We start from the raw sequence: 24580 nt of genomic DNA, 5'->3' as shown, positions 1-24580 counted from the left end.
GAAATTTGACCATTGATAAATGTGTCTCTAATTGTATTGTGTATGCTTGGTGCTCTTTTGCCTTTTAAATATGTATGTCACAAATTAGATCCATTAAAACAGCTGCCAATGTGGTGTTTATGGAGCTATACTGGATTTCCTTTCCAGAATTGCTTTTGCTTTGCATTCAAAATACTACACAGAAGCTATGAGTAACTATTAGACTTTTTTAATATGCCAGTTAGAAACACACAGTATAAAAAACTATAATGTATGTGTAGTTAAAGCTCAGACACATCAAGTAGGGTGGTTTGTTTAATGGTGTGTTGCATTTTCAGGGCTACAAACTCAAAGGGACCGTATACACCCCATTTCAACATTTGCAGAATGAATAGGGCTTCTGCTGAACACACTTTTTGCCTATTGTTTTAAGAAATATCTATGGTTTCTGCTATTTTTGGTAGTAAACAAGGATATGAAGCCAGTCTCACTCTAGCACTTTCTGTCCCACAGAATTTCGAAGGAGCTGCTAAAACTTACCAGTCCACTGAGAAGTCCCTGATAATGAGCTGCTTAAAGACTGCTGCTTAGATAAAGGAGAGGTTTGTTTGTTTAAGGGCAGAGACAGATGAGAAGATTCGGGGAGATTTAGTCACCCGGCAACAAATCGCCTCTTCTTCGGGCGACTAATCTCCCTGAACTGCCTCCCCGCTGACTAGAATCTAAATCGCTGGTGGGAAGGCACTTGGAGAGCTTCGTTTTCCGAAGTCGTTTGCCTCACAAGGAAACTTCGGGCGACTTTGAAAATTAATCGCCCCGAGTGCCATCCCGCCAGTGATTTCGATTCTAGCCAGCGTGGAGGCAGTTCAGGGAGATTAGTCGCCCGAAGAAGAGCCAATTAGTCGCCGGGAGACTAATCTCCCCAAATCTTCTTGTCTGTCTCTGCACTAAAGGTAGATAGGGACCTCTAAACAAACTGCCCTGTTCATAAAGGAAGGGGGAGGCGAGTTCAGAGAACACAGCCCAAAAAAATAGTGCTATATTATGGAAAAAAAATAGGAAAATATGGATTTTATTTACATTAAAATAATGGGCAGAATTTAATGTGCTCATTTTTATCAAAGGTGCTTTAGGTATATACACTGTCCCTTTAAGGCAGCAAAGATAGGCAGTTTCCATTATACTCAGTGGGCAATTTGGCTTTGTCTGACATTTCCCTCAGAAAAAAATTGAAAGAACATGCTTTTAATATGAACAGCTTGAACTATTTTTAACCTGTGGAAGGCATGATATCAAAAGCCTTAATGGTACTTACTGATATAAAAAACATTATGCAGTGACAGAGAGAGAGGCTTTTGTCCAGTCAGTATGGACAGACCTTCTATAACCTGTCATTCTTCTTTTGATTTTTTTTGGACCAGGGAGAGTAACTAAGTATAGCATATTCATCTTTAATATGGAAAAAATCAATATTGTCTCAGTTCAGGAACAAACACTCTGCTCTTACATTTCAACTTCTTGATGATCTCAAGGGCTTTTTTCATTCCATAAAGTCTGTTTGAGCTTTCAGTGTATTATTTGTTGTTAGCCTATTGATTTACCACCCGTTCCATAAGGCAGCGCATTCTTTTCAATCAGAGCAAGACCTCTTGTTCTAAACATCGTTATTTTCCTTCTTTCAAATATGCGCTACAATGTTTTACAGTCCCGTAACATGGTTTAGAGTAAAGTATCAACAGAATCTTTAATTTGCGCTTGGGAACCTCGTGAATTACTGCAAAAATACCTGCCGTCTCAAAAGGATCCAACTAAAAAGTTATATTCCCTCGGATTAGCTTAAAAAGTACAACTGGTTGCAGTGCCGATAGTCATTCAAAACCAAAAAAGTTATCCCAAAACTCCAATGAGTAAGTACCAGGGGGGTAATACTTTTTTTTAGTATAATATGGAGTTTTGGGATAACTTTTTTTGGTTTTGAATGATTATACCCTTATGAACTGGGGGTTTTATCCCAAAAATCATGGGCCCTTGTTGACAGGCCTTTTGGAGATTACCATCTTACTACAGGTATAGGATCCCTTATCCGGAAACCCAATATCCAGAAAGCTCCGATTTACAGAATGGCTGTCTCCCATAGACTCCATTTTGTCCAAATAATCCAAATTTTTAAAAATGATTTCCTTTTTCTCTGTAATAATAAAACAGTAACTTGTACTTGATCCCAACTAAGATATAATTAATCCTTATTGGAAGCAAAACCAGCCTATTGGGTTTATTTAATGTTTAAAGGAATTTCTAGTAGACTTAAGGCATGAAGACCCAAATTACAGAAAGATCCATTATCCGGAAAACCACAGGTCCCGAGCATTCTGTCCCATACCTGTATATACATTTTTCCTATAAAGCAGTGCCGATAGTCCCTTGTGCTGGAGAAAAAGTCATCCAAAGCTTTCTCAGATGACAGTTTTTTCAAATAGTTTCAGCATCTCTTTAATAACATATATTATGGAAATGGCAGTTAGCAAAGTTTTATTTTTCACTGTAATCCTGCCCGATCCGTTTCCTGTCCTTCTCTATTCCTGTCCTTATCGCAGTGGCTAAAGATTAAAAAATAACACTAAGAGGCCCATTTATCAAAGGTCGAATTACGAATTCATGTGAATTTTTTTTTTGACTCGAATATACTCACAATTTAACTGGGAGGTTATTTAAGAAAAAATTCAAATGTCTAATATTCGATTGTTTAGTTCCGACCCGAAAATTCGAATCGTGTTGGATTCATATTCGATTCGTACAAATCAAGTTTTTCTCCGAAAAAAAACCTTAATGTCAGAAAGGCTATTAACATCTCCAAATGGGTCAGTGGACCTCTGCCATTGACTTGTACATGAACACGGCAGGTTTTATGTGGCGAATATGGTCGAGGTGTGATAAATCCCCCATTCGAATAGGGGATTAAAATTCAAATATGTGAATTTTGACACCAAAATAAATTCAAATTCAAGTTAAAATTTACTATTCGACCCTTGATAAATCTGCCACTAAATTGCAGATTTATTAAGGTTCGAATTGTGTTTCCCATGAAAATTTTGAGTTTTTGAGGTTATTTTTGAGTTAAAAAAATAATTTTCGGGTTAAAAAAAACCCCCAACCCTGGAAATAGCTTGAATCAGAAAATACACCATCTAAAACCTGTAGAGGTCATGTAGGAGTCAATGGCAGAGGTCCCTTGAACCATTTGAAGATGTCAATAGCCTTCATGATGTTTGGGGTTTTTTTCAGTGGGTTTCACTCAAAAACTCAAGCAATTTCGAGGTTTTTTTCAGCCAAAAACTCAAATCAATTCAAGTTTTCGGGTTGTTAACCCCATATTTGCAAATTCATGTTTTTTCCTTCCATTCAAGTTTTTTCTTAAATTAGAAACCATTCGAGTTGTGAGTTCATTCGAGGTCTAAAAAAGCTCACATAAGTCTAAAATTTGACCTTTGATAAATAACTCCTTTATTGTGTCCTAATTTCATATCTCAGGCTTTTCTTTGATTGCTATTTTGTAAAATCATAAAATATACATATTCTATAACTGCTGTAATCCACAAAAAAAATAGATCAATACCCTCCATACACGCGACGAACGATCGCTGCTACAGGTGTTGGAAACGGCTTTATTGGTTCACTTAAAACTCAAAGTAAACTGCAGAAGTGGTCAAGGGAGCACTCCATGTATATTTCAGTTGTTTGGGAGATTTACGCACAGGATTTGGCACATACAGCCCTTTTCTAATGGTATAAAAGACTATTTGTGATGAGTGCTCATGAAATAAGTACAGATGTATCAACTAATTAATTCTTTTCTTACAGTTTCAAATCAAACATGTTCATGTATATTATTGCATGCAATAGTTAACCCTCTGCCCAATTTCCAGTTTATTAAAAGGCAGAGATCCAGACTGCTTCCCCGTGTTCCAGGAGAAGTTCATCCGAGAATGTATCAGGAAGTTTCCTTACTGCGAGGCAACGTTACTCCAGCAGCTTGTCAGAAGCATTGCTCCAGTGGAAATAGTAAGCCATTTTTATCTCACATTCATTGCCAGTGTGATGATGCTTTGTTACTTTCTGGGATATAATGCACAATAAAGTGGTTCCAAATAGCTCAAGAAGATTCTAAATAATGATAATCCTGATTCATAGGAGCTTTCTTGCATTGGAATTCAACCAACTATTAAGGACAAGGAAGCCTGGTAAAATATAATACACTCTGGGGCCCATTTACTTAGCTCGAGTGAAGGAATGAATAAAAAAAACTTTGAATTTAGATTTTTTTTGGCTACTTCGACCATCGAATGGGCTATTTCGACCTTCGACTACGACTTCGATTGGTACGATTCAAACTAAAAATCGTTCGACTATTCGATAGTCGAAGTACTGTCTCTATAACAAAAAACTTCGACCCCCTAGTTCGCCACCTAAAAGCTACCGAAGTCAATGTTAGCCTATGGGGAAGGTACCCATAGGCTTAGGTAGCTTTTTTAGGTTGAAGAAAAATCGTTCAGTCGATGGATTAAAATCCTTCGAATCGAACGAATACCGCTAAATCCTTCGACTTCGATATTCAAAGTCGAAGGATTTAACTTCGACAGTCGAATATCGAGGGTTAATTAACCCTCGAAATTCGACCTTAAGTAAATTTTCCCCTCTGTGTATAGATAGAATAGATATAGATATGATATAGTGAATAAAGTACCCCCTCTTGTAAAATATAAGGATATTATTAGTTACCGAGGAGTTTCATGACCATATAAAAACACGAGGCCGAAGGCCGAGTGTTTTTATACAGGTCATGGAACTCCGAGGTAACTTCTAATATCCTCATATTTTACAACTGGGGGTACTTTATTTATTATAATACACAAATTTTAGTGAGTCATGTGACATCACTACTCACCGTTTATAACTGATGACATCACTACTCACCGTTTATAAGGATATAATTTACAGGATATTCATGGCTTTTGTGTATTATAGATAGATAATTGATAGATAGATACAGAGAGAGAGAGAGAGAGAGAGATACAGATATAAATATAGATAGAGATAAATAGATAGAAATAGAGATAAATAGATCGAGACAGAGATACATAGATCGAGACAGAGATACATAGATCAAGATAAATAGATAGCGATAGATAGATATTGATGATAGAGACAGATAGATGTAGATGATAGATAAATATATGATAGATTGATAGATCATAGAACTTAAAGGGGTTGTTCACCTTTGAGTTTAGTATGATGTAGAGAGTGATATTCTGAGACATTAGCTTTTAGCTTTTTAATCAGCAGCTCTTTTAATTTGCAGTTTCAGCAATCTGGTTGCTAGGTTTCAAATTACCCCAGCAACCATGCACTGATTTGTGTAAGAGACTGGAATATGAATAGGAGAGGTCTGAATAGAAAAGGAGCAATACAAAGTAGCAATAACCATACATTTGTAGTCTTACAGAGCATTTGTTTTATAGATGGGGTCATTGATTCCCCAGTTTGAAAGCTGGAAAGAGTCAGAGGAAGAAGGCAAATAATGAAAAAGCTATAAAAAATAAATAATGAAGACCAATTGTAAAGTTGCTTAGACTTGGGCATTCTATAACACACTAAAAGTTAACTTAAAGGTGAACTACCCCTTTAAAGCACTGCTCTAACTGATTAAGTACAACTTCTGCACCCCTCCCAATGGCCCTCAGTTAATAGTAAGGGACAGATTTATCAAAATGTGAGTTTAGATATTAATAAATAAGAAGTCACCCACGTTCTATTCATTCCTACGGGATTTTTGGAAGTGTATTTAACAAATGGCGCGTTCTAGCTTTCACCCATTGACAAATATGAATATAATAGAATATAAAAATTCTCAGTATAGATTTTTTTTTTTTTTGTGCTGGTGTGAACAGAATGAGACTTGTAAATTCTGTACCATTTATGAAATAATCAAGCTACTCTGAGCAACCTGTCTCCCTTCGGTCAGTCTTCATGCAGTAGGTGGTCTGTTTTTGATTGACATTTAGGTCTAATACATCTTTTGGGGGGGGTTGCACCCTTAACCTAGGTGCTTACTCTATAAAAATAACCATCTCTGATGGAAATCCTGTTTCTCTGCATGCAGGGTGTTTGCCAGAGTCTGTTATTTTGTCAACTTTTGTTTTTGCTGGAGTTGGTTTTTTGAGTTATTCTGCGAAGAAAGGCAGCCCCCCCCAGAAGATGTATTAGACCTACCTGTCAATCAAAATCTAACCCAGACCTCAGCACGAAGAGTGACAGGTTGTACAGTGAGATATTGAAGACTAACTTGATTAATTCTTAAACATTACATACTTTTTAATTGACTGTATTTAGAAAGTGTCTTATTTCAGAAGCTGAAATTCAATTTTCATTTTTGCAATAGATCCCTTTAAAGGGGTTGTTCACCTTCCAACACTTTTTTTTCATTTCAGTTGGTTTCAGATACAGAAAGTTCACCAGAAATAAAGGCTTTTTTTCCAGCTACTTTCTGTTTTCTATGTGTGACTGTTTTTTCTAATATTGAAGTGTAACGTTTCCTTTGTCACCTTCTAAAGCAGCTCTGGGAGGGGGGAGGTCGCTGACCCTGTAAACTGTTCAATACATTAAATGATCTATTTCCTATCTTTGGACCTGCTTCACTGGCAACTTGTGTAGATCAGTGCCCCAGTTGGTCTGTATATATTCACATTCCCTCATCTGTTGACCTTGCTCCACAAGCAGATCTATTTGTATGACCAGCTTTAGAGGTTTGTCATTGACGAATTATAATAATGCTTTATTCCTGTGTCTGTTCAGGGCTCTGATCCCACTGCATTCTCCATACTTACACAAGCTATTACTGGACAAGTGGGCTTCATTGATGCAGACTTCTGTACCACGTGTGGAGAGAAGGGTGCCACCAAAAGATGCTCTGTGTGCAAACTGGTAAGCTTCTTGTAAATTAAACTGTCTTTTGTTGAAAACCGATGGAAACTCTACCCCAAATAAAACTTCGGGCGACTCCGGAAAATGAAGCGCTCTGAGTGCCATCCCGTCAGCAATTAAGATTTTAGCCAGCTGGAAGGCATTGCGGGGAGATTAGTTGCCCGAAGAAGAGGCGATTTGTCGCTGGGCAACTAATCTCCCCCCAAATAGCATTGTTACAACTGATACAATAGTTGCTAATACTCCAGAGATGCTGCTGAGAAATGTATCAACTCAATGTTGCAAAATTGTAACAGTTTAGAGCAGTGATCCCCAACCAGTAGCTCACGAGCAACACATTGCTCTCCAACCCCTTGGATGTTGCTCCCAGTGGCCTCAAAGCTGGATCTTATTTTTTTAATTCCAGGCTTGGCAGCAAGTTTTGGTTGTATAAAACTAGATGTACTACCAAACAGAGCCTCAATGTAGGTCGGCAGTCCACGGACTACCAAATGACCAATCACATTATTTGGCACCCCAAGAACATTTTTCATGCTTGTGTTGCTCCCCAACTCCTTTTACTTCTGAATGTTGCTCATGGGTTCAAAATGTTGGGGATCCCTGGTTTAGACTCTGCACCTGAATTACTGAGCTGCCAGACTCAAACACCAGAGACAGGAACAGGAACATTAAACTTAGATTTTGGAAAAACTGTAAAAGAATAAAAAATGAAAGGCAATCGAAAAAAGTCTTTATTTCTGGAGAACAATCTGAAAAAAATTCAACTGAAAAAGTGCCTTTACCTCCATTTTGCTCAGTGATTGTATATCCAGTATATGGACTAATTAGTAGAACTGACTTAGTTGCACCCATTGCTGACACAGCTGTATCATAATGCCCTGCCATGGAGTCTTGAGCGGGAAACAATGAGCTCTCCAGTATGAATAAGAAAGAACTCTCTCTGGTTCAGTGTCGGCACAAGAACTATTCATTAGGGATTCTATTAACAGCGGAACATGAGCAGAATATTAACCCTCGGCATAAAGGTTGTTGCCATTGCACTATGGAGCACACAGCTGGTTTGGTAAAGGGGTTGTTCACCTTTTGCGTTAACTTTTAGTATGATGTAGAGAGTGATATTCTGAGTCAATTTGCAATTGGTTTTCATTTTTTATTATTTGTGGTTTTTGAGTTATTTCGCTTTTTATTCAGCGGCTCTGCAATTGCAGTTTCAGCCATCTGGTTCGAATTACCCTAGCAACATGGAGTAGTAAAGAGTGAAGAGTAATAGAAAGCAGCAATATCAATACATCTGTAGCCTTACAGAGCATTTGTTTTTAGATGGGGTCAGTGACCCCCTTTTTGAAAGCTGGAAGAAAAATGCAAATAATTCAAAAACTATAGAAAAATAAACGAGAAGTTGCTTAGAATTAGACATTCTATAACATATGAAAAGTTAGTAATACAAAAAGAAAAAAGAGATTAACCCTTAGAGTTGCACCACCCCATCGTGAAATCCGATGACTCAAGGAACAAATTAGTTAAAACTTAACTTTTAATAAATAAAATAAAAAACGTAGGTCCAGAAGAGCATTTAAAATAAAGTTAGGAACAGGGAGACAGAGAACCCAGATCCAATTAGGCAAAAAGTACACAGCGTAGGGTGAATATTGGGATGACAATTGGTAACCAGCCGACCTGCCAGACTTGGCATATAAATGCTAGTGAGACTCGATTGATCTTGATTAATTAGCCATACGCTAGGTTAAACCTTATATAATAGCTTTCAAGCCTTGGTGGAGAGAAAAATATACCAAACAACCCCGAATTCGATCGGGCAATACGTATACAAAAACTGCCAACCTTGGCATACGGGTGCTGATAAGTAGCAGAACTTAATTAGTAAGTCGTGGGCTAGGCTAAAGATTTTCAACGATCGCTTTTAGGTCTGGTGCACCACCCCTTCACCCTCAAGCGCACCCTCCCATTGCCATGGTGAACACCCTAGATTGTGGTATTAAATGAGTTTCGCTTAGGAGTTCAAATTCTATCCCAACCACAGAGCCTCCGTCGATTACCCACCCCTTCACCCACAGAGCTTCCCACCCATTTCTGCTGTGAAGCGATAGCCCAAAGATTATGTTTGATTCAGTCCCCCTGCCTAACAAATCTAAAATGCGCCTGGCGCGCGTTTCACCCGCATATCGCAGGCTTTGTCAAAGGCCTTTTGACAAAGCCTGCGATATGCGGGTGTCTAATTGGATCTGGGTTCTCTGTCTCCCTGTTCCTAACTTTATTTAAAATGCTCTTCTGGACCTACGTTTTTTATTTTATTTATTAAAAGTTAAGTTTTAACTAATTTGTTCCTTGAGTCATCGGATTTCACGATGGGGTGGTGCAACTCTAAGGGTTAATCTCTTTTTTCTTTTTGTATTACTATTTATCCCCATAACCCTGCACACCATCTATCTGTTTCTCTCAAATTTAAGGGTGGTGCTCCCTTACTCAGGCCTGCTTACATATGAAAAGTTAACTTAAAGGTGAACCAACCCTTTAAGATAGTTGATCAGCCAGTATCCTTTCCCAACTTCATTAATGGTCATGTGGCTGAACAGAAGCAAATAGATTAACTATCTGGCAGAAAGCCTGTCTGAAGAGTAGAGGCTGTTTGGCTGCAAAAACAAAATTCATATTGATATCCGTGGTTTTGAAATGAGATGATGAACAGGAAGGGATCCAAATACACGCAGAGGTTTTAGTATATACAGTAGATGACATTTCTCAAAGATGGCTTTATAGTTATACCCCATATGTAATATAAGGCACTAAGTTTGCCCAGGAGCAGTCACCCATGACAACCAATAAGATTCTTGCATTTAAACAGGTGAATGCTACCTGCTGATTGGTTGCTATGAGTTACTGCCCGGGGCCAAACTTTTATTACAGAACCCCATTTGACTTTATAAATAAATAACAATGACATGCTATTTTACTAAGCCCCTAGTCTGGTTTGTGCAAGATGAAGGATAAATGAATATTAGTCCTTGTGAGGCAGCTGTTTGTTGTGCTCCATATTTTTCTTTTCACTAGTTTGTCTCACTTCTATGGGAATATTGAAAGAGAACAAGAGAGAGAACTGGCCTTGTCTGCTGCTCATTACTCATTACAAACACGAGGATCTGCTTCTCTGTGGACATAGTGTTTGCTGTGCTTGTGTGAGGAACTGCTTATCTTTGTTATTTCTATGCTTTGCTTCTGAACAAACATTGCTACTGTATGTACTGCTGGAGCTAAAACCATCCCCACTGGAAAGTGTGATTGAATGCTGTCGTTTAGGGTCAGGGCACACAGGCAGATTCGGGGAGTCACCCGGCAGCAAATCTCCCCGAACTGCCTTCCCACTGGCTAAAATGTAAATCGCCGGTTGGATGGCACTCGGAGCGATTCGTTGCCTCACAAGGAAACTTCGGGCGACTTCGGAAAACGTACGGGTAACATGATCATTCCTATTCTCTGTAGGTGATATATTGTGATCACAACTGCCAGAAACTGCACTGGTTCACACACAAAAAAGTCTGTAAAATTCTGAAGGAGAAGAGAGAGAAGCAAGAGCAGGAAGCGGCTAAAGAGAAGAGAAGAGAGGAAAAGCTGGCTCACAAAGGTAAGTGTGTTACTAATGCATTCCTATTGTGTTGCATTCATGTATATATATGTATATAACACACTGTGCTTTACACCATTCAGACACACACACAGATTTCATATAAATGAATCTAATGGCAGTAGTTTACACATAAGTCCCAAAAGAGATTTCAGTCTATAATGGTATTGCCTTAGCAAATCCTTTTACTGCTTTTATTGCAGAAGTGTTTTATAAGCATCTGCCTGCATTTCACATTCCACATTTGTTCAGACTAAGGATGCACCAAATCCAGGATTCAGTTCGGGATTTGGCCAGGATTCAGCCGAATCCTAACTTGCATATGTCAGTTAGGAGCGGGGAGGGAAATCACGTGACTTTTTGTCACAAAACATGGAAGTAAAAAATGTTTTCCCCTTCCCACCCCTAATTTGCTTATGCAAATTCTGGTTCGGTTCGGTGTTCAGCCGAATCTTTCGCAAAGGATTTGGGGGGTTTGGCCGAATCCAAAATAGTGGATTTGGTGCATCCCTAATTTAGACTTTCCTTGTCTTTAAAGAGACATTATACTAAAGTCTTTACCTAGGGCTGGGGCCTCTCTTTGGGGAAAAAACCCCAAAACACCAGCCTGTGGATCTTTATGTGCAAAGCATACCCCCCCCCTCAAAACACTTTTACTATGGGTTCAAAACATATAGTCACCCCCTCAGTTAATATGTTTTTTCTTGTCTAATATATATTTGTAATTAATGACAAGAAGATGATGGGCCAAATTCTAATCATAGAGCCCCTGCACCCCCCCCCTCCCAAACTGCATCACTTTCCTCAGAACTCTTCCATACTTGCCAACAAAATTCAAAGCCATACAGCAGGCTGTGTATTAATGTCAGTAGATGTTGACCTGATGTAGAACTAATCACCTGGCTGCTCTCCACAACTAGATATTTATCAGCTGATTTTCCTAAATGCCCATAAGAGGCCTCTATCCAAGAGTCTGTCCCTGCAGAGAACGCAGAGGTCCTTGATTTACTAAGAGCCGTTGGAGAGGAATAAAAGGACTTTTCATGCTCATTATTCTTGTTCCCCAACAAGTGAATGTAGTTGTTCATTTAACGTGTCATTAGGATCTTGCTCCATTTATTCATCTTCTTGTGCACATTGTTGCAATGGTAATTTAGGCTTGTGAAACCACAGTGTTTATTTTCCTATGGGCTGACATCTTGTTCCTTCTACTATACACGAGGTCCAAGCCAGCCTGTTGATATCAGCCCCTCACCACACGCACTAAACGCTTCTTCTTTAACGTCAGAAACCACCTCCGGAATCCACACGCGCAATCACGCCAGCGCGCCTGTACCTTTAAGAGGCGCGCCCTAGAAGAATCAAGATGGCGCCGGACTAGGAGCGCGGCGGCGTGGCGGCCGTCCACCAGTTAATTTTATTACACAAACTCCCTAGTTGAATTTGACAGTTTTGACCATAAAAAAAAAATTCAATTCGACCCTTGAAAAAATCTGCCCCTTAATGTAGCCGGCTTTAATCTGAGATGGTGCCTTGAGTAGCAGTGTGGGTGCTGCTCGTAGAGTTTCTACCCATATCTAGAAGATCTGTTGGAAATGTTCTTATTCGATTCTGAAAAATGTGTTACTAATTTATATATTTAATTGTGATTTGTTAGCAGAGCAAATAAAAACTGATGAACAACTTGCAGAGACGGAAGGAGCTTCTAATTCCCAAACAGAAGCAGAATGTCCAGCAGTAGAAAGTGCAGCAGAAGGATTGGAGGGAAGCAAAATGGCTGCTGAAACCAATATCTCTCAATCAGCAAATCACACTGAAGAGTAAAGGCCTTTTCAACCTCTTACCTTCAGTTCTGTCACATGTTCTCTCAAGATGTGGAGAGGCAGAAAACCTGTCTGTAAAGGTCGTACCATCCACAAAGGCCTCTGTCGCTCTACTTCTTGTGCTTGAGACATACATTCTGCTTACTGACGTTTGCTACTGTGACTGCTTCTTATGTGCAATAATATCTACCAACCACACAGCTTGAATGACCCCCCCGCAAGTCCCATTCCAAAAACTTAAGAAAAAGACCAAGTGCAACAGCCTTTGAGATGGATTCTATATAAACTGGTTTTATGGTGAGCTTCACTCTTAATAAAACATGTTTTTCTATATAACAATTATATCGGGGTATATTATTAAAAAAGTCACATATTTTGGGGGTTTCTCACTTGTTTTGCTTTATGGTCTGTATGAACTGTTGACATTTGTCAAGACAGTTTATTGCCAATAGATTAGCCACAATAGTGCAAGCTATAACACTATAATTATTCAGTAGAATGCTTTACCATACCTGAGTAAACAGCTCTAGAAGCTCTGTGTTTCTTTAGGATAGCAGCTGCCATATTGGCTTGGTGTGACATCACTTCCTGCCTGAGTCTCTCCCTGCTCACTCATAGCTCTGGGCTCAGATTACACGCGGGAAAGGAATAAACTGAGCATGCTCACGCCCAGGGCAAGGAGGTTTAAGCTGAAGGCAGGAAGTCTGATACAGAAGCCCATGTGTACAGTTTTAACCTTTCCTTCTCCTTTAAACACATATAAATAAATATAAACAACTTCCCACTGAAATGTATTGGCTGCACTGAAGCTGATTGAGTAATGACAGTAATAATGACTGATTGCATTCGGCTGTTTCCACGTCTGTCCTGTTTAGGGAGGCAGGAAGGTTTATTTTTTTTCATATAATTTAAACATTAGTGAAGTCACCCCAGGATAATCCAGAAATCAGTCGTATATCTCCTATTTCTAACCAGGTAGACAAGGTTTTGTACATAATGGGGCCCATTAATCATATTGTGTACAGGAAACGGTGAGTTTATCAAGTTGACTTTTATTTCACGCCTCCCAATTGGTACATTTGACGCCATTATTTGACTATAAACCTCACGTGATCCTTTAAAGTCAATGGGGAAAATGGTCGTGTCGGTGGAGGTGGCTCTGTTACAATGAACAAACGCTTCTACTTTATCTGCAGCTACGGGGTCACTGGAAATCACTGCTTTTCCTTTGCCGTGTCAGGTGATTTGCTTGTTGTTTCTTTATACAGTTTGATAAATACTCCCAATGTGTCGCCTCAGGGAAATGAATGTTGTTCTGTATTAATTTGTTTGAGTTTCTTGCCTATAAAGTTCTACCTGTTGTTACAAAGAATTAACATTAAGGGGGTTATTTACTAAACTCCGAATGCAAAAATCATTCATTAATGAAATCTGACTTTTAAAAAATCATGAATTTTTCAGAATTTATTAAACCCAGAGGATGGAAAAGTCTGAATCTGAAAATCCGGCATCTCAGACCTGTCGAGGTTGCATATAAGTCAATGGGAGAAGTCTCAATGAATTTTTGATGTGCGCTGGGTTTCGTGCAGTAACCTGACGTTTTCTGAGTTTTTGGGTGAAAAATCAGAAAAAAATCATGAAAATCAGAAAAAATCGTGAAAATCTGATTTTTTTTTCCTTCCTGCACAGCATACTTTTGGGAAAATGTAATAATAAATAAGCGTAAAAAAACAGAGCGGATTTGATCTGAGAATGTAGCAGAGAATGTTGCGATAAATTCGGACTTTGATAAATAACCCTCTAATTGTTACTTCACTGTTTTAGTTTCCCTATAGAGATTAAAGGTGGCCATAGAGACGCAAAGATCCGCTCGTTTGGCAACATCGCCAAACGAGCGGATCTTTCCCCGATATGCCATTAACAGGCATGACTATATCGGGGGTAATCCGATTGTTCGGACGATCCGATTACTATGTGCCGGCGGGATCGGTCGGGTCAAAATCAAACCTGACCCGACCGGACGAAATATGTCGGCACACGCCACACACACACAATCCGAAAATCGTACGAATCCTCGATTCGTACAATAGGATCTGTGTGTCTATAGCCACCTTTACATGTTGGTAGGACCAATCAGCTGGTGTTTAACAAGAGATGGTTGGTTCATTTATACAAGTATGGGATCCGTTATGCAGAAACCTGTTATCCAGAAAGCTCTGAATTACAGAAAGGGCATCTCCCATAGACTCCATTTTATCCAAATAATCCAATTTTTTTTTTAAATGATTTCCTTTTTCTCTGTAATAAAACAGTAGCTTGTACTTGATCCAAACTAATATATAATTAATCCTTATTAGAAGCAAAACCAGCCTATTGGGTTTATTTCATGTTTACATGATTTTCTAGTAGAATTAAGGTATGAAGATCCAAATTACAGAAAGCTCAGTTATCTGGAAAACCATATATATATATATAAAATCAGACTTAAAAAAAAATCACGAATTTTTCGGAATTTTTTAAACCCAGAGGATGGAAAAATCAGTATTAGAAAATCCGGCATATAAATCAATGGGATAAGTCCCAATGATTTTTTAATGTGCGCTGGGTTTTGTGCAATACCCCGAAGTTTTCAGGCGAAAAATCCGAAAAAATTGTGTGAAAAATCAAAAAAAAAATCTTGAAAATCTGATTTTTTTTCCTGCAAAGCAAATTTTCGGGAAAATGTAATAATAAATAAGCGTAAAAACCCTTTTAATGAAACAATCATGCTGTTGTCTCACTATAAAACATCTTTATATACTGTATATACAGCCAACTGGTGCAAATCATGCATAACCTCGCTTTATATCCCTTTTCATTACTGAACTCTCGTGATGTAACAGAGTCTAGCATGAACGCCATGTTTCTCGCATACCTGAGCATAATTTCGCATGGTCTCATAGTCCTCTTCAGCTGAAAACACACAGTGATTGGTCTGCTTGGCTTTGTCTCCATCATCAATACGGCTTCCTCCGGGAGCTTAAAAGAACAAAACGATTTCTAACTAAGCATATAAAACTGTGATAGTTATGATATGGATATATTGATATACAGTGGTGTGAAAAACTATTTGCCCCCTTCCTGATTTCTTATTCTTTTGCATGTTTGTCACACAAAATGTTTCTGATCATCAAACACATTTAACTATTAGTCAAAGATAACACAAGTAAACACAAAATGCAGTTTTTAAATGAGTGTTTTAAATGGGTTTTTATTATTTAGGGAGAAAAGAAATCCAAACCTGTGTGAAAAAGTAATTGCCCCCTGAACCTAATAACTGGTTGGGCCACCCTTAGCAGCAATAACTGCAATCAAGCGTTTGCGATAACTTGCAACGAGTCTTTTACAGCGCTCTGGAGGAATTTTGGCCCACTCACCTTTGCAGAATTGTTGTAATTCAGCTTTATTTGAGGGTTTTCTAGCATGAACCGCCTTTTTAAGGTCATGCCACAACATCTCAATAGGATTCAGGTCAGGACTTTTACTAGGCCACTCCAAAGTCTTCATTTTGTTTTTCTTCAGCCATTCAGAGGTGGATTTGCTGGTGTGTTTTGGGTCATTGTCCTGCTGCAGCACCCAAGATCGCTTCAGCTTGAGTTGACGAACAGATGGCCGGAAATTCTCCTTCAGGATTTTTTGGTAGACAGTAGAATTCATGGTTCCATCTATCACAGCAAGTCTTCCAGGTCCTGAAGCAGCAAAACAACCCCAGACCATCACACTACCACCACCATATTTTACTGTTGGTATGATGTTCTTTTTCTGAAATGCTGTGTTACTTTTACGCCAGATGTAACGGGACGCGCACCTTCCAAAAAGTTCAACTTTTGTCTCGTCGGTCCACAATTTCCCAAAAGTCTTGGCAATCATTGAGATGTTTTTTAGCAAAATTGAGACGAGCCTTAATGTTCTTTTTGCTTAAAAGTGGTTTGCGCCTTGGAAATCTGCCATGCAGGCCGTTTTTGCCCAGTCTCTTTCTTATGGTGGAGTCGTGAACACTGACCTTAATTGAGGCAAGTGAGGCCTGCAGTTCTTTAGATGTTGTCCTGGGGTCTTTTGTGGCCTCTCGGATGAGTTGTCTCTGCGCTCTTGGGGTAATTTTGGTCGGCCGGCCACTCCTGGGAAGGTTCACCACTGTTCCATGTTTTTGCCATTTGTGGATAATGGCTCTCACTGTGGTTCGCTGGAGTCCCAAAGCTTTAGAAATGGCTTTATAACCTTTGAAATTGAACTCAGGTGTGATAAACCACAGTTAAGTTATTTTTTAACAAGGGGGGCAATCACTTTTTCACACAGGCCCATGTAGATTTGGAGTTTTTTTTCTCCCTTAATAACGTAAACCTTCATTTAAAAACTGCATTTTGTGTTCAATTATGTTATCTTTGACTAATAGTTAACGGTTTTTGATGAGCAGAAACATTTAAGTGTGACAAACATGCAAAAGAATAAGAAATCAGGAAGGGGGCAAATAGTTTTTCACACCACTGTAAATATATATATATATATATATATGATACAGAGTGTGTTCCGTGTAGAATACCCTTGGAATGCATAGTAGGATAAATACAGTGGCAAGTTTGTGTATAATAACCCCAGGAGACATGGCAGAAGAAATAGCAGCTTCCTGTAATACTTCCATCGTATTTGTTGTAAAAATAAATAAATAAAAAATTGGTCTTAGTTCCCAAAGCCTCCCACCATCACCCGATCAAAATTAGGGATGCGCCGAATCCACTATTTGGGATTCGGCCGAATCCTTTGTGAAAGATTCGGCCGAATACCGAACCCTAATTTGCATATGCAAATTAGGGGTAGGAAAGGAAAAAGTGGAAAATAATTCTTCATTTGTGGCAAAAAGTCACGTGATTTCCCTACCTGCCCCTAATTTACATATGCAAATTCACTAAGCGCCGAAGCTAGCGTTTGGCATTTTCGTTACTGCGCAAATTCACTAACGAACGCTGGCGTAGTTTCGCTAGTGTTACTTCGCACCCTTACACCTGGCGAATTTTCGCTAGCGACGTAACTACGCAAATTCACTAACTTGCGCAGTGTACTGAACGCTACCTTTTACGCTAGACTTCCTTCGCCACCTCAGACCTGGCGAAGCGCAATAGAGTAGATAGGGATTGTTTCAAAAAAAGTCAAAATTTTTTCTAAGTCCCAAAAAACGCTGGCGTGTTTTCTACATTATGGGTGATAGGCTGAAAAAGATCGAAAAATTTTTTGGGGCTCCCCTACATTTCCTGACTCATGGCAACTTACCTAGACAGTGGGCACATGTGTAGGGCAAAATAAAATTTTTATTTGATGATTTGAAGGTTTTCTAGCCATTTGTAGTGCTGTTACGTGTTCCTCCATTGAAATTTGAATTTGGCGCCGTATGCAAATTAGCCTTCGCTAACGTAACTTCGCTTTACTTAGCGAATCAACGCTAGCGCAACTTCGCAAACTTACGCTACCCCTGTGCGCAACTTCGGATTTTAGTGAATCTGCGGAGCGCTGGCGAAAATACGCCTGGCGAAGTGCGGCGAAGTTGCGCCTGGCGCAACTTCGATTCTTAGTGAATTTGCCCCAAGGATTCGGCCGAATCCTGCTGAAAAAGGCAGAATCACGAACCGAATCCTGGATTCGGTGCATCCCTAATCAAAATGATTTTAGTCCAAGGAAGAATCGGTGGCACTAGCCCAATATATAGGAAAGGGAATGAAATCCATTTTCCCCTCAATTCCTTTAGCAGTGTTTCTAAAGTGTTCTATTCTTTTCATCGCTGCAACACGGTCATTGTGCTGATTTGCAGAATCTGTTATGTGCCTGCCATATTTCCGACCCCTTCGTTCTACACATCTATTTAATAATGACCTTTGGTAGCCAGAGTTTTCCGCAATGGATTTCCCAGCAATATAGGACAGTAGTCTCTAGCTGTGAAAGGGACATTAAATTGAACTCACTCTAAGCGTGGAGAGAAAGAGAAAACCCATTTTACTCCAATTCCCTCCTGATATGTGCTTTGCTGTAAATCAAGATAGTGTAAGTGTAAGGCTACAACGATTTACTCTCTTACGAGAGATGCTTCTAGCACCTTGCCATTAAATCAGTGCAGAGGACAGCTAGGTGCAATTGCAAGTAATGACTCTGCAGTGGGTATCATAGCTTAGACTGTGATTTCACAGGCAATAAACTGAGTGATCCCAAAAAAAGAAACATAAACTAGCATAGGTGTAAGAAAAGAAAAAATAATAATTTGTGAAAAACCATGAATATATTTACACTTTTAAAAGTTACCTTTGTCTAAGCAGCCATTGTCTCACTCACAGGCTAGCCAGAAGCTCTGTAACTGCTACTCTGCTGAGAGATACTAGGATTTGATGCCAGCGCAACTATTCTTACCCTGTAGAAACCACACTTCTCAAAAATAGGGTACAGTGTCCCTTTAAGAGGGAAAAGTAATGTGGGAATATTTTGCAAATAATTACAGATACTTTTAAAACTATATTTGATTAATATACATTGGCCATAAATTAAGTTGCTTAGAATGTTCCTATAAATGTTTGCTATGCAACAGACTTACAAAGGTCTATTAAAGTGTGATTCAAACTAAAGAAATAATGTATTCCAGAGAGTTGAGGAAGAGATTACCCAGCATGCTTCCGGCGATCAGGATATCAAACAGGGTTTCAGCATAACGGCGGTAATCAAGTCGTGATCCTGTTGTATCAAGAAATTTTGCTACTGCTTCCAAATCGTTCCCTGCTTCATTGAGGCCCAGAATAATGGTATCCCTAAATACTGTAGGCTCAAATTTCTCTTTTTCATCTGTGGCAGGTAAATAGGAGGAAGAAACATAAATGTTATTCTTTTGTATCAGTTCTTTAGAAAGGAGTGAACATAGAAACTGCAGTGCAAAGCTTGTTTATAACAGATCTCAGACAGTAAAGCTGGCCATATAGGGATTTTATATCAATCTCAGTGCAATCAATCTCAATTATAAACTAACCCTGTCTGCATTGTGCAGTACTTAAAGGGATACTGTCACGGGAAAAAACATTTTTTTCAAAATGAATCAGTTAATAATGCTGCTTAAGCAGAATTCTGCACTGAAATCCATTTCTCAAAAGAGCAAACAGATTTTCTTACATTCAGTTTTGAAATCTGACATGGGTCTAGACATATTGTCAATTTCCCAGCTGCCCCAAGTCATGTGACTTGTGCTCTGATAAACTTCAATCACTCTTTACTGCTGTACTGCAAGTTAGAGTGATATCACCCCCCTCCCTTTCCCCCCCCCACCCCAGCAGCCTAACAACAGAACAATGGGAAGGTAACCAGATAACAGCTCCCTAACACAAGATAACAGCTGCCTGGTAGATCTAAGAACAGCACTCAATAGTAAAAACCCATGTCCCACTGAGACACATTCAGTTACATTGAGAAGGAGCAGCCTGCCAGAAAGCATTTCTCTCAAGTCACATGACCAGGGGCAGCTGGGAAATTGACAAAATGTCTAGCCCCAGGTCAGATTTCAAAATTGAATATAAAAAAATCTGTTTGCTCTTTTGAGAAATGGATTTCAGTGCAGAATTCTGATAGAGTAGCACTATTAACTGATGCATTTTGAAAAAAACATGTTTTCCGATGACAGGATCCCTTTAATGAAGTGCAAAAGCATTCTAGCTCTTTCATTTTAGTGAAAAAGTCCTACACTAAAATGTTATCTGTGATTGTTTTATTTCATAGCATGAGATTTAAAATGAGCTTTTAATATGACTTGGAGACAAATAAGATACAATGTTCAAATGTTTCGGGACCGCATGGCCCTTCCTCAGTGGTCACTGAGGAAGGGCCATGCGGTCCCGAAATGTTTGAACATTGAAGTGTTGTGAGCACCATGGAATAAAGTTTGGGATTCACCCGTTTGTAGCAGACAAGGTATCGGCTTTCCATTTATTTTTGACTATTTCACTGGCGAGTGGCTAGGCCAGAGCCTCTACCCAATTCCCCTATCTGGACTTTAAAAAGTCTAAAGCTGGCCATAGATGTAAAGATTTTTAAAAGATCCAAACGTTATTGTGAGACTACGATTATCTCGAAATGATCAATTAAATGTACAACATGTCCATTTACTAAAAAGACCATTTCAGGCGATATTGCCAGCAAAACTAAGGGTAGCTGCCTGCTTGGCCCTGCAAACATAGATAGATTGCACTGGGACCGATAAAGATTTTTAAACTTGGCCGATCAATTTTCTGACAGGTGTCGGCCGAAAAATCATAAGATGTACGATCGTTGGAATCCCACTAACTGCACGATAATTTGATGGATTGGTAGGACTGCACTGAAATCGGTCGTTCACCGTAGAAGAATCGTCGCATCTATGGGGACCTTAAAGCTATATATATATATATATATATATATATATATATATATATATATATATATATTTAAGCTGGCCAACTACGTCAAAGTCATCCCATATCTGGCCAGTCCTACGCTTAATTTTCATCTGATTCATTAAGAATTCTATTGCTTAATTATACATTTTACAAAGGGACTAAGTTTTACCTGCAACTTACTTGCTGCTTTCAAAGTAAAACTCCCAAACTTGGCTGCCCTTTTATTAGACACCAATGGGATCACCTGACTATGGGTGGGAAGGGAAGGGTGGGAGCTACAACATGGAGCTGGTCACTGCTCCTGTATAACTATAACAATCAAGGGAAAGTTGTGCTCACCACTATTTTTTAAAACCATTAGGCGGGGGTGCAATGAGGGTGTAACCACAAAATACATATAGTTTGGGAGTTTTACTTTGAAAGCAGCTAGTAAGTTGCAGGTAAAACTTAGTCCCTTTGTAAAATGTATAATGAAGCAATAGAATTCTTAATGAATCAGATGAAAATTAAGCGTAGGACTGGCCAGATATGGGATGACTTTGACGTAGTTGGCCATCTTAAATATATTGCAATATATGGACAAACAATCCCTGTGTTGTTTAAAGGGTAAGGCATTTTTTAGTAGCAGTATGCACAAAATGTCGCTGTCTTAAATATATTGATAATGGGTTGAGTGCAGAGGACCTGTTGTAGTTGACTATATATATATATATATATATATATATATATATATATATATATATATATATATGTTGTATTTTGCATATTATATAGGTGGGATCACAAAACAACAGTGTATAATAAGGAAAACGTAAAATATTAACTTAAAATATTATATTCCGTGAAGAGCCGGCACAACTCGTAATCCGCTGTGTTATTTGCCTGGGTGCCATCAGCAAAAAAAGCATCATAAATATCCAGAACCAAAGCGAGCACTCTCAGGTCTTATTAGTCCAATAAAAGTATTTTTATTTAGCAAACAGTGCTCGCTTTGGTTCTGGATAAATATATATATATATATATATATATATATATATATATATATATTTATTTATTTATTTTTCTGTCTTTATTTTTTGTGTATGGCATATAACAGAGAATATTTTGCAACCCCTTTCCAAGAGGTACTGTGTGTGACAGGGATATTTGGAGATCTCTGGGTGCTGGAAATGACATGTTTTCATGTGCAGAAAGTTGTGTTGACAATCAGTGCAGAAACTTTCTGGCACTTATGAACTGGTAGAGATTTGCCCTCCCCAAACAAGAAATATCCAGTGCAACCAAACTGTAAATGACTTTATCTATGCAATGCAATGCCTCCTAAAGACTTGTGTCTTTGCAGATCACATCTGAAGTTCATATGGCTGCCTTTATATTTTCTATATTTTGGTTGGAGTTAAATTATACTATATATCTAATGCAGACTGAACCCCTCGAAATTCAAAGATCCTTTTTGTAGTCACTTGTTCACACATGACATGCTGTTTCCCCACAATGTAATAAATACTAAATGTAAATGTAGTATAAAGTAACACAGTATGCTAGATTCCAGTACTTGGCTGCCATAGAGTTAAATGTTCTGTCTGATTTTTCTAATTTGTGTTGTGGAAGGAAGTAGAAGGCAATCCTTCTGTTGGTTATATCAAAGAATAACAGTGACTGCAATATCACACAGCGCCATCTGTTGGTTATATCAAAGAATACAGTGACTGCAATATCACACAGCGCCATCTGTTGGTTATATCAAAGAATAACAGTAACTGCAATATCACACAGCGCCATCTGTTGGTTGTATCAAAGAATAACAGTGACTGCAATATCACACAGCGCCATCTGTTGGTTATATCAAAGTATAACAGTAACTGCAATATCACACAGCGCCATCTGTTGGTTGTATCAAAGAATAACAGTGACTGCAATATCACACAGCGCCATCTGTTGGTTGTATCAAAGAATAACAGTGACTGCAATATCACACAGCGCCATCTGTTGGTTGTATTAAAGAATAACAGTGACTGCAATATCACACAGCGCCATCTGTTGGTTGTATCAAAGAATAACAGTGACTGCAATATCACACAGCGCCATCTGTTGGTTATATGAAAGAATAACAGTGACTGCAATATCACACAGTGCCCTCTGTTGGTTATATTTACTGGCTGTTGGTCTGATATATACTCCAGAAGTAGGTTGTTGTAAGCATTTTTAATTGACTGAAAGAGGAAATACATTAGTGAACTATTAAGGGTCAGGGCACACAGGCAGATTTGGGAAGATTAGTTGCCCGGCGACAAATCTCCCTGAACTGCCTTCCCGTCTGCAAAAATGTAAATTGCCGAGGGATGTCACTCGGCTTGATTCATTTTCCGAAATCGCTCAAAGTTTCCTCGTGAGGCAACCTCGGGAGACTTCAGGAAACAAATTGCGCCGAGTGCCATCCCGACGGCGATTTACATTTTAGCCGGCGACTAATCTCCCTGAATCTGCCTGTGTGCCCTGACCTTAATAGTTGTTTTTTTGTTTTTTTATATCTAGTTAATAGTCCTTCACAGCCAGACAGATTTACAGAAGATAGCCCATATTCATTGGAAAGGCAATCTCACTTGCTTATCTGAAGCATGGGATTATGGATCCTATGTAAATACTTGTTTAGCCAGGTTAATCAAATCTAGCCATGTCTAACAATATCTCAGGACCCATCTGGTGAGCCATTATTTTGATTAAAGAGTCTAATAACAGTATTGAACACTTACCCCTCTTTCTGGTTTTAAACCGTTGGCCTGTTAGCACTGGCTTCTGGTGGTTATTCATAAAATTTCTGCCAAAAAAAAAAAAATAAAGACATACTTTATTGCTAAAAGTTCCAAAGTTCCATGGCAATTGTACCAATACATGTGGCATGAAAAGAAAGGTGATAGGGGGCGCATGCGTGCCATGACGTAGGACGGTCGCACAGACAGAGAGCTCCGTCCCAACGGGAGATATATTACCCGATCTTAGCCTCTATATTGCTAACTTTTGCTAATCGGGCGAATATGAGCACCAAAGGAAAGCGTGTCGAGCTGGGGAAACGCCGAACTAAGGTCTCACCCGGCACAATCTCTCCTTATTTTCAGAAGTCGACATCTCAGAAACAGCGTTTCCAAGATGGCGCCGGAGACTCTGACAATGGCGCACTTGCAGATATCTCCCCGTCTAGCTCTCCGGGACACAGTGATTCGATAGCTACCTCTCCTGGACAATTCACCACTGAGTCCACTATACAACCGTTTACCGCAATCCCGCAGGCACAAGGCCCAGACCTGGTAACGGTACAGGTACTTGCGCAACAGCTTACAGATCTTCATGAGCGGTTAACAAACTCGATTACAGCAAGTTTTCACCTGGCTCTTAAAAATATACAAGCGGATATAACTAATCTTGGGGACCGGACTGATCAACTTGAAAACAAGGTTGACGATCTTATCACACGCTATAATCAAATGGAGGAGGAGAATTTCACACTACGCGATGAACTCCACTCCCTGCAGTCCCATACGGAAGATCTGGAAAACAGATCCAGACGGCAAAACCTACGGGTAAGAGGGGTTTCTGAAAACATTTCTCCTCAAGACATTAGGCCCTTCCTTCGCTCACTCTTTTCAGCCATTAACCCGGATCTCCCGGTAGAAGCATGGCGGTTTGATAGGGCCCATAGAGCCTTAGGAGCCAGACCCCCCAACGTCACA

At 39.2% G+C, this 24580-nt stretch overlaps 2 protein-coding genes across 4 annotated transcripts in view; one reads left to right on the top strand and one right to left on the bottom strand.

Moving 5' to 3' along the window:
• The window catches only part of LOC121394551 (ankyrin repeat and MYND domain-containing protein 2-like), a 71931-nt gene extending 59055 nt beyond the window's left edge, over window positions 1-12876 (top strand). Inside the window, exons 7-10 of the mRNA XM_041565943.1 lie at window positions 3903-4038; window positions 6829-6957; window positions 10456-10597; window positions 12255-12876. Of these exons, the coding sequence (XP_041421877.1) occupies window positions 3903-4038; window positions 6829-6957; window positions 10456-10597; window positions 12255-12421 (574 nt within the window). The 3' untranslated portion in view covers window positions 12422-12876. The remainder of the gene's footprint in view (window positions 1-3902; window positions 4039-6828; window positions 6958-10455; window positions 10598-12254) is intronic.
• Window positions 1-23708, bottom strand: part of LOC121394554 (basic leucine zipper and W2 domain-containing protein 2-like) — a 337450-nt gene extending 313742 nt beyond the window's left edge. For 2 of the 3 annotated variants that reach the window (XM_041565949.1, XM_041565947.1), the window contains exons 1-3: window positions 23606-23708; window positions 19099-19275; window positions 15335-15438 (exon numbers count right to left, since the gene is read on the bottom strand). In XM_041565949.1, coding sequence (XP_041421883.1) covers window positions 15335-15417 — 83 coding nt within the window. In that variant the 5' untranslated portion in view covers window positions 15418-15438; window positions 19099-19275; window positions 23606-23708. Of the gene's footprint in view, window positions 1-13455; window positions 13777-15334; window positions 15439-19098; window positions 19276-23605 lie in introns of those variants that run through there. The other variant, XM_041565948.1, reaches the window with a different exon arrangement.
• Between the last annotated feature and the right edge of the window lie 872 nt (window positions 23709-24580).

The sequence above is a fragment of the Xenopus laevis genome, chromosome 6L, assembly GCF_017654675.1.
Source record: "Xenopus laevis strain J_2021 chromosome 6L, Xenopus_laevis_v10.1, whole genome shotgun sequence".
NCBI lineage: Eukaryota > Metazoa > Chordata > Amphibia > Anura > Pipidae > Xenopus > Xenopus laevis.
The sequence above is the reverse complement of the archived record's forward strand: the minus strand, read 5'-3'. Positions and strand labels throughout refer to the sequence as shown.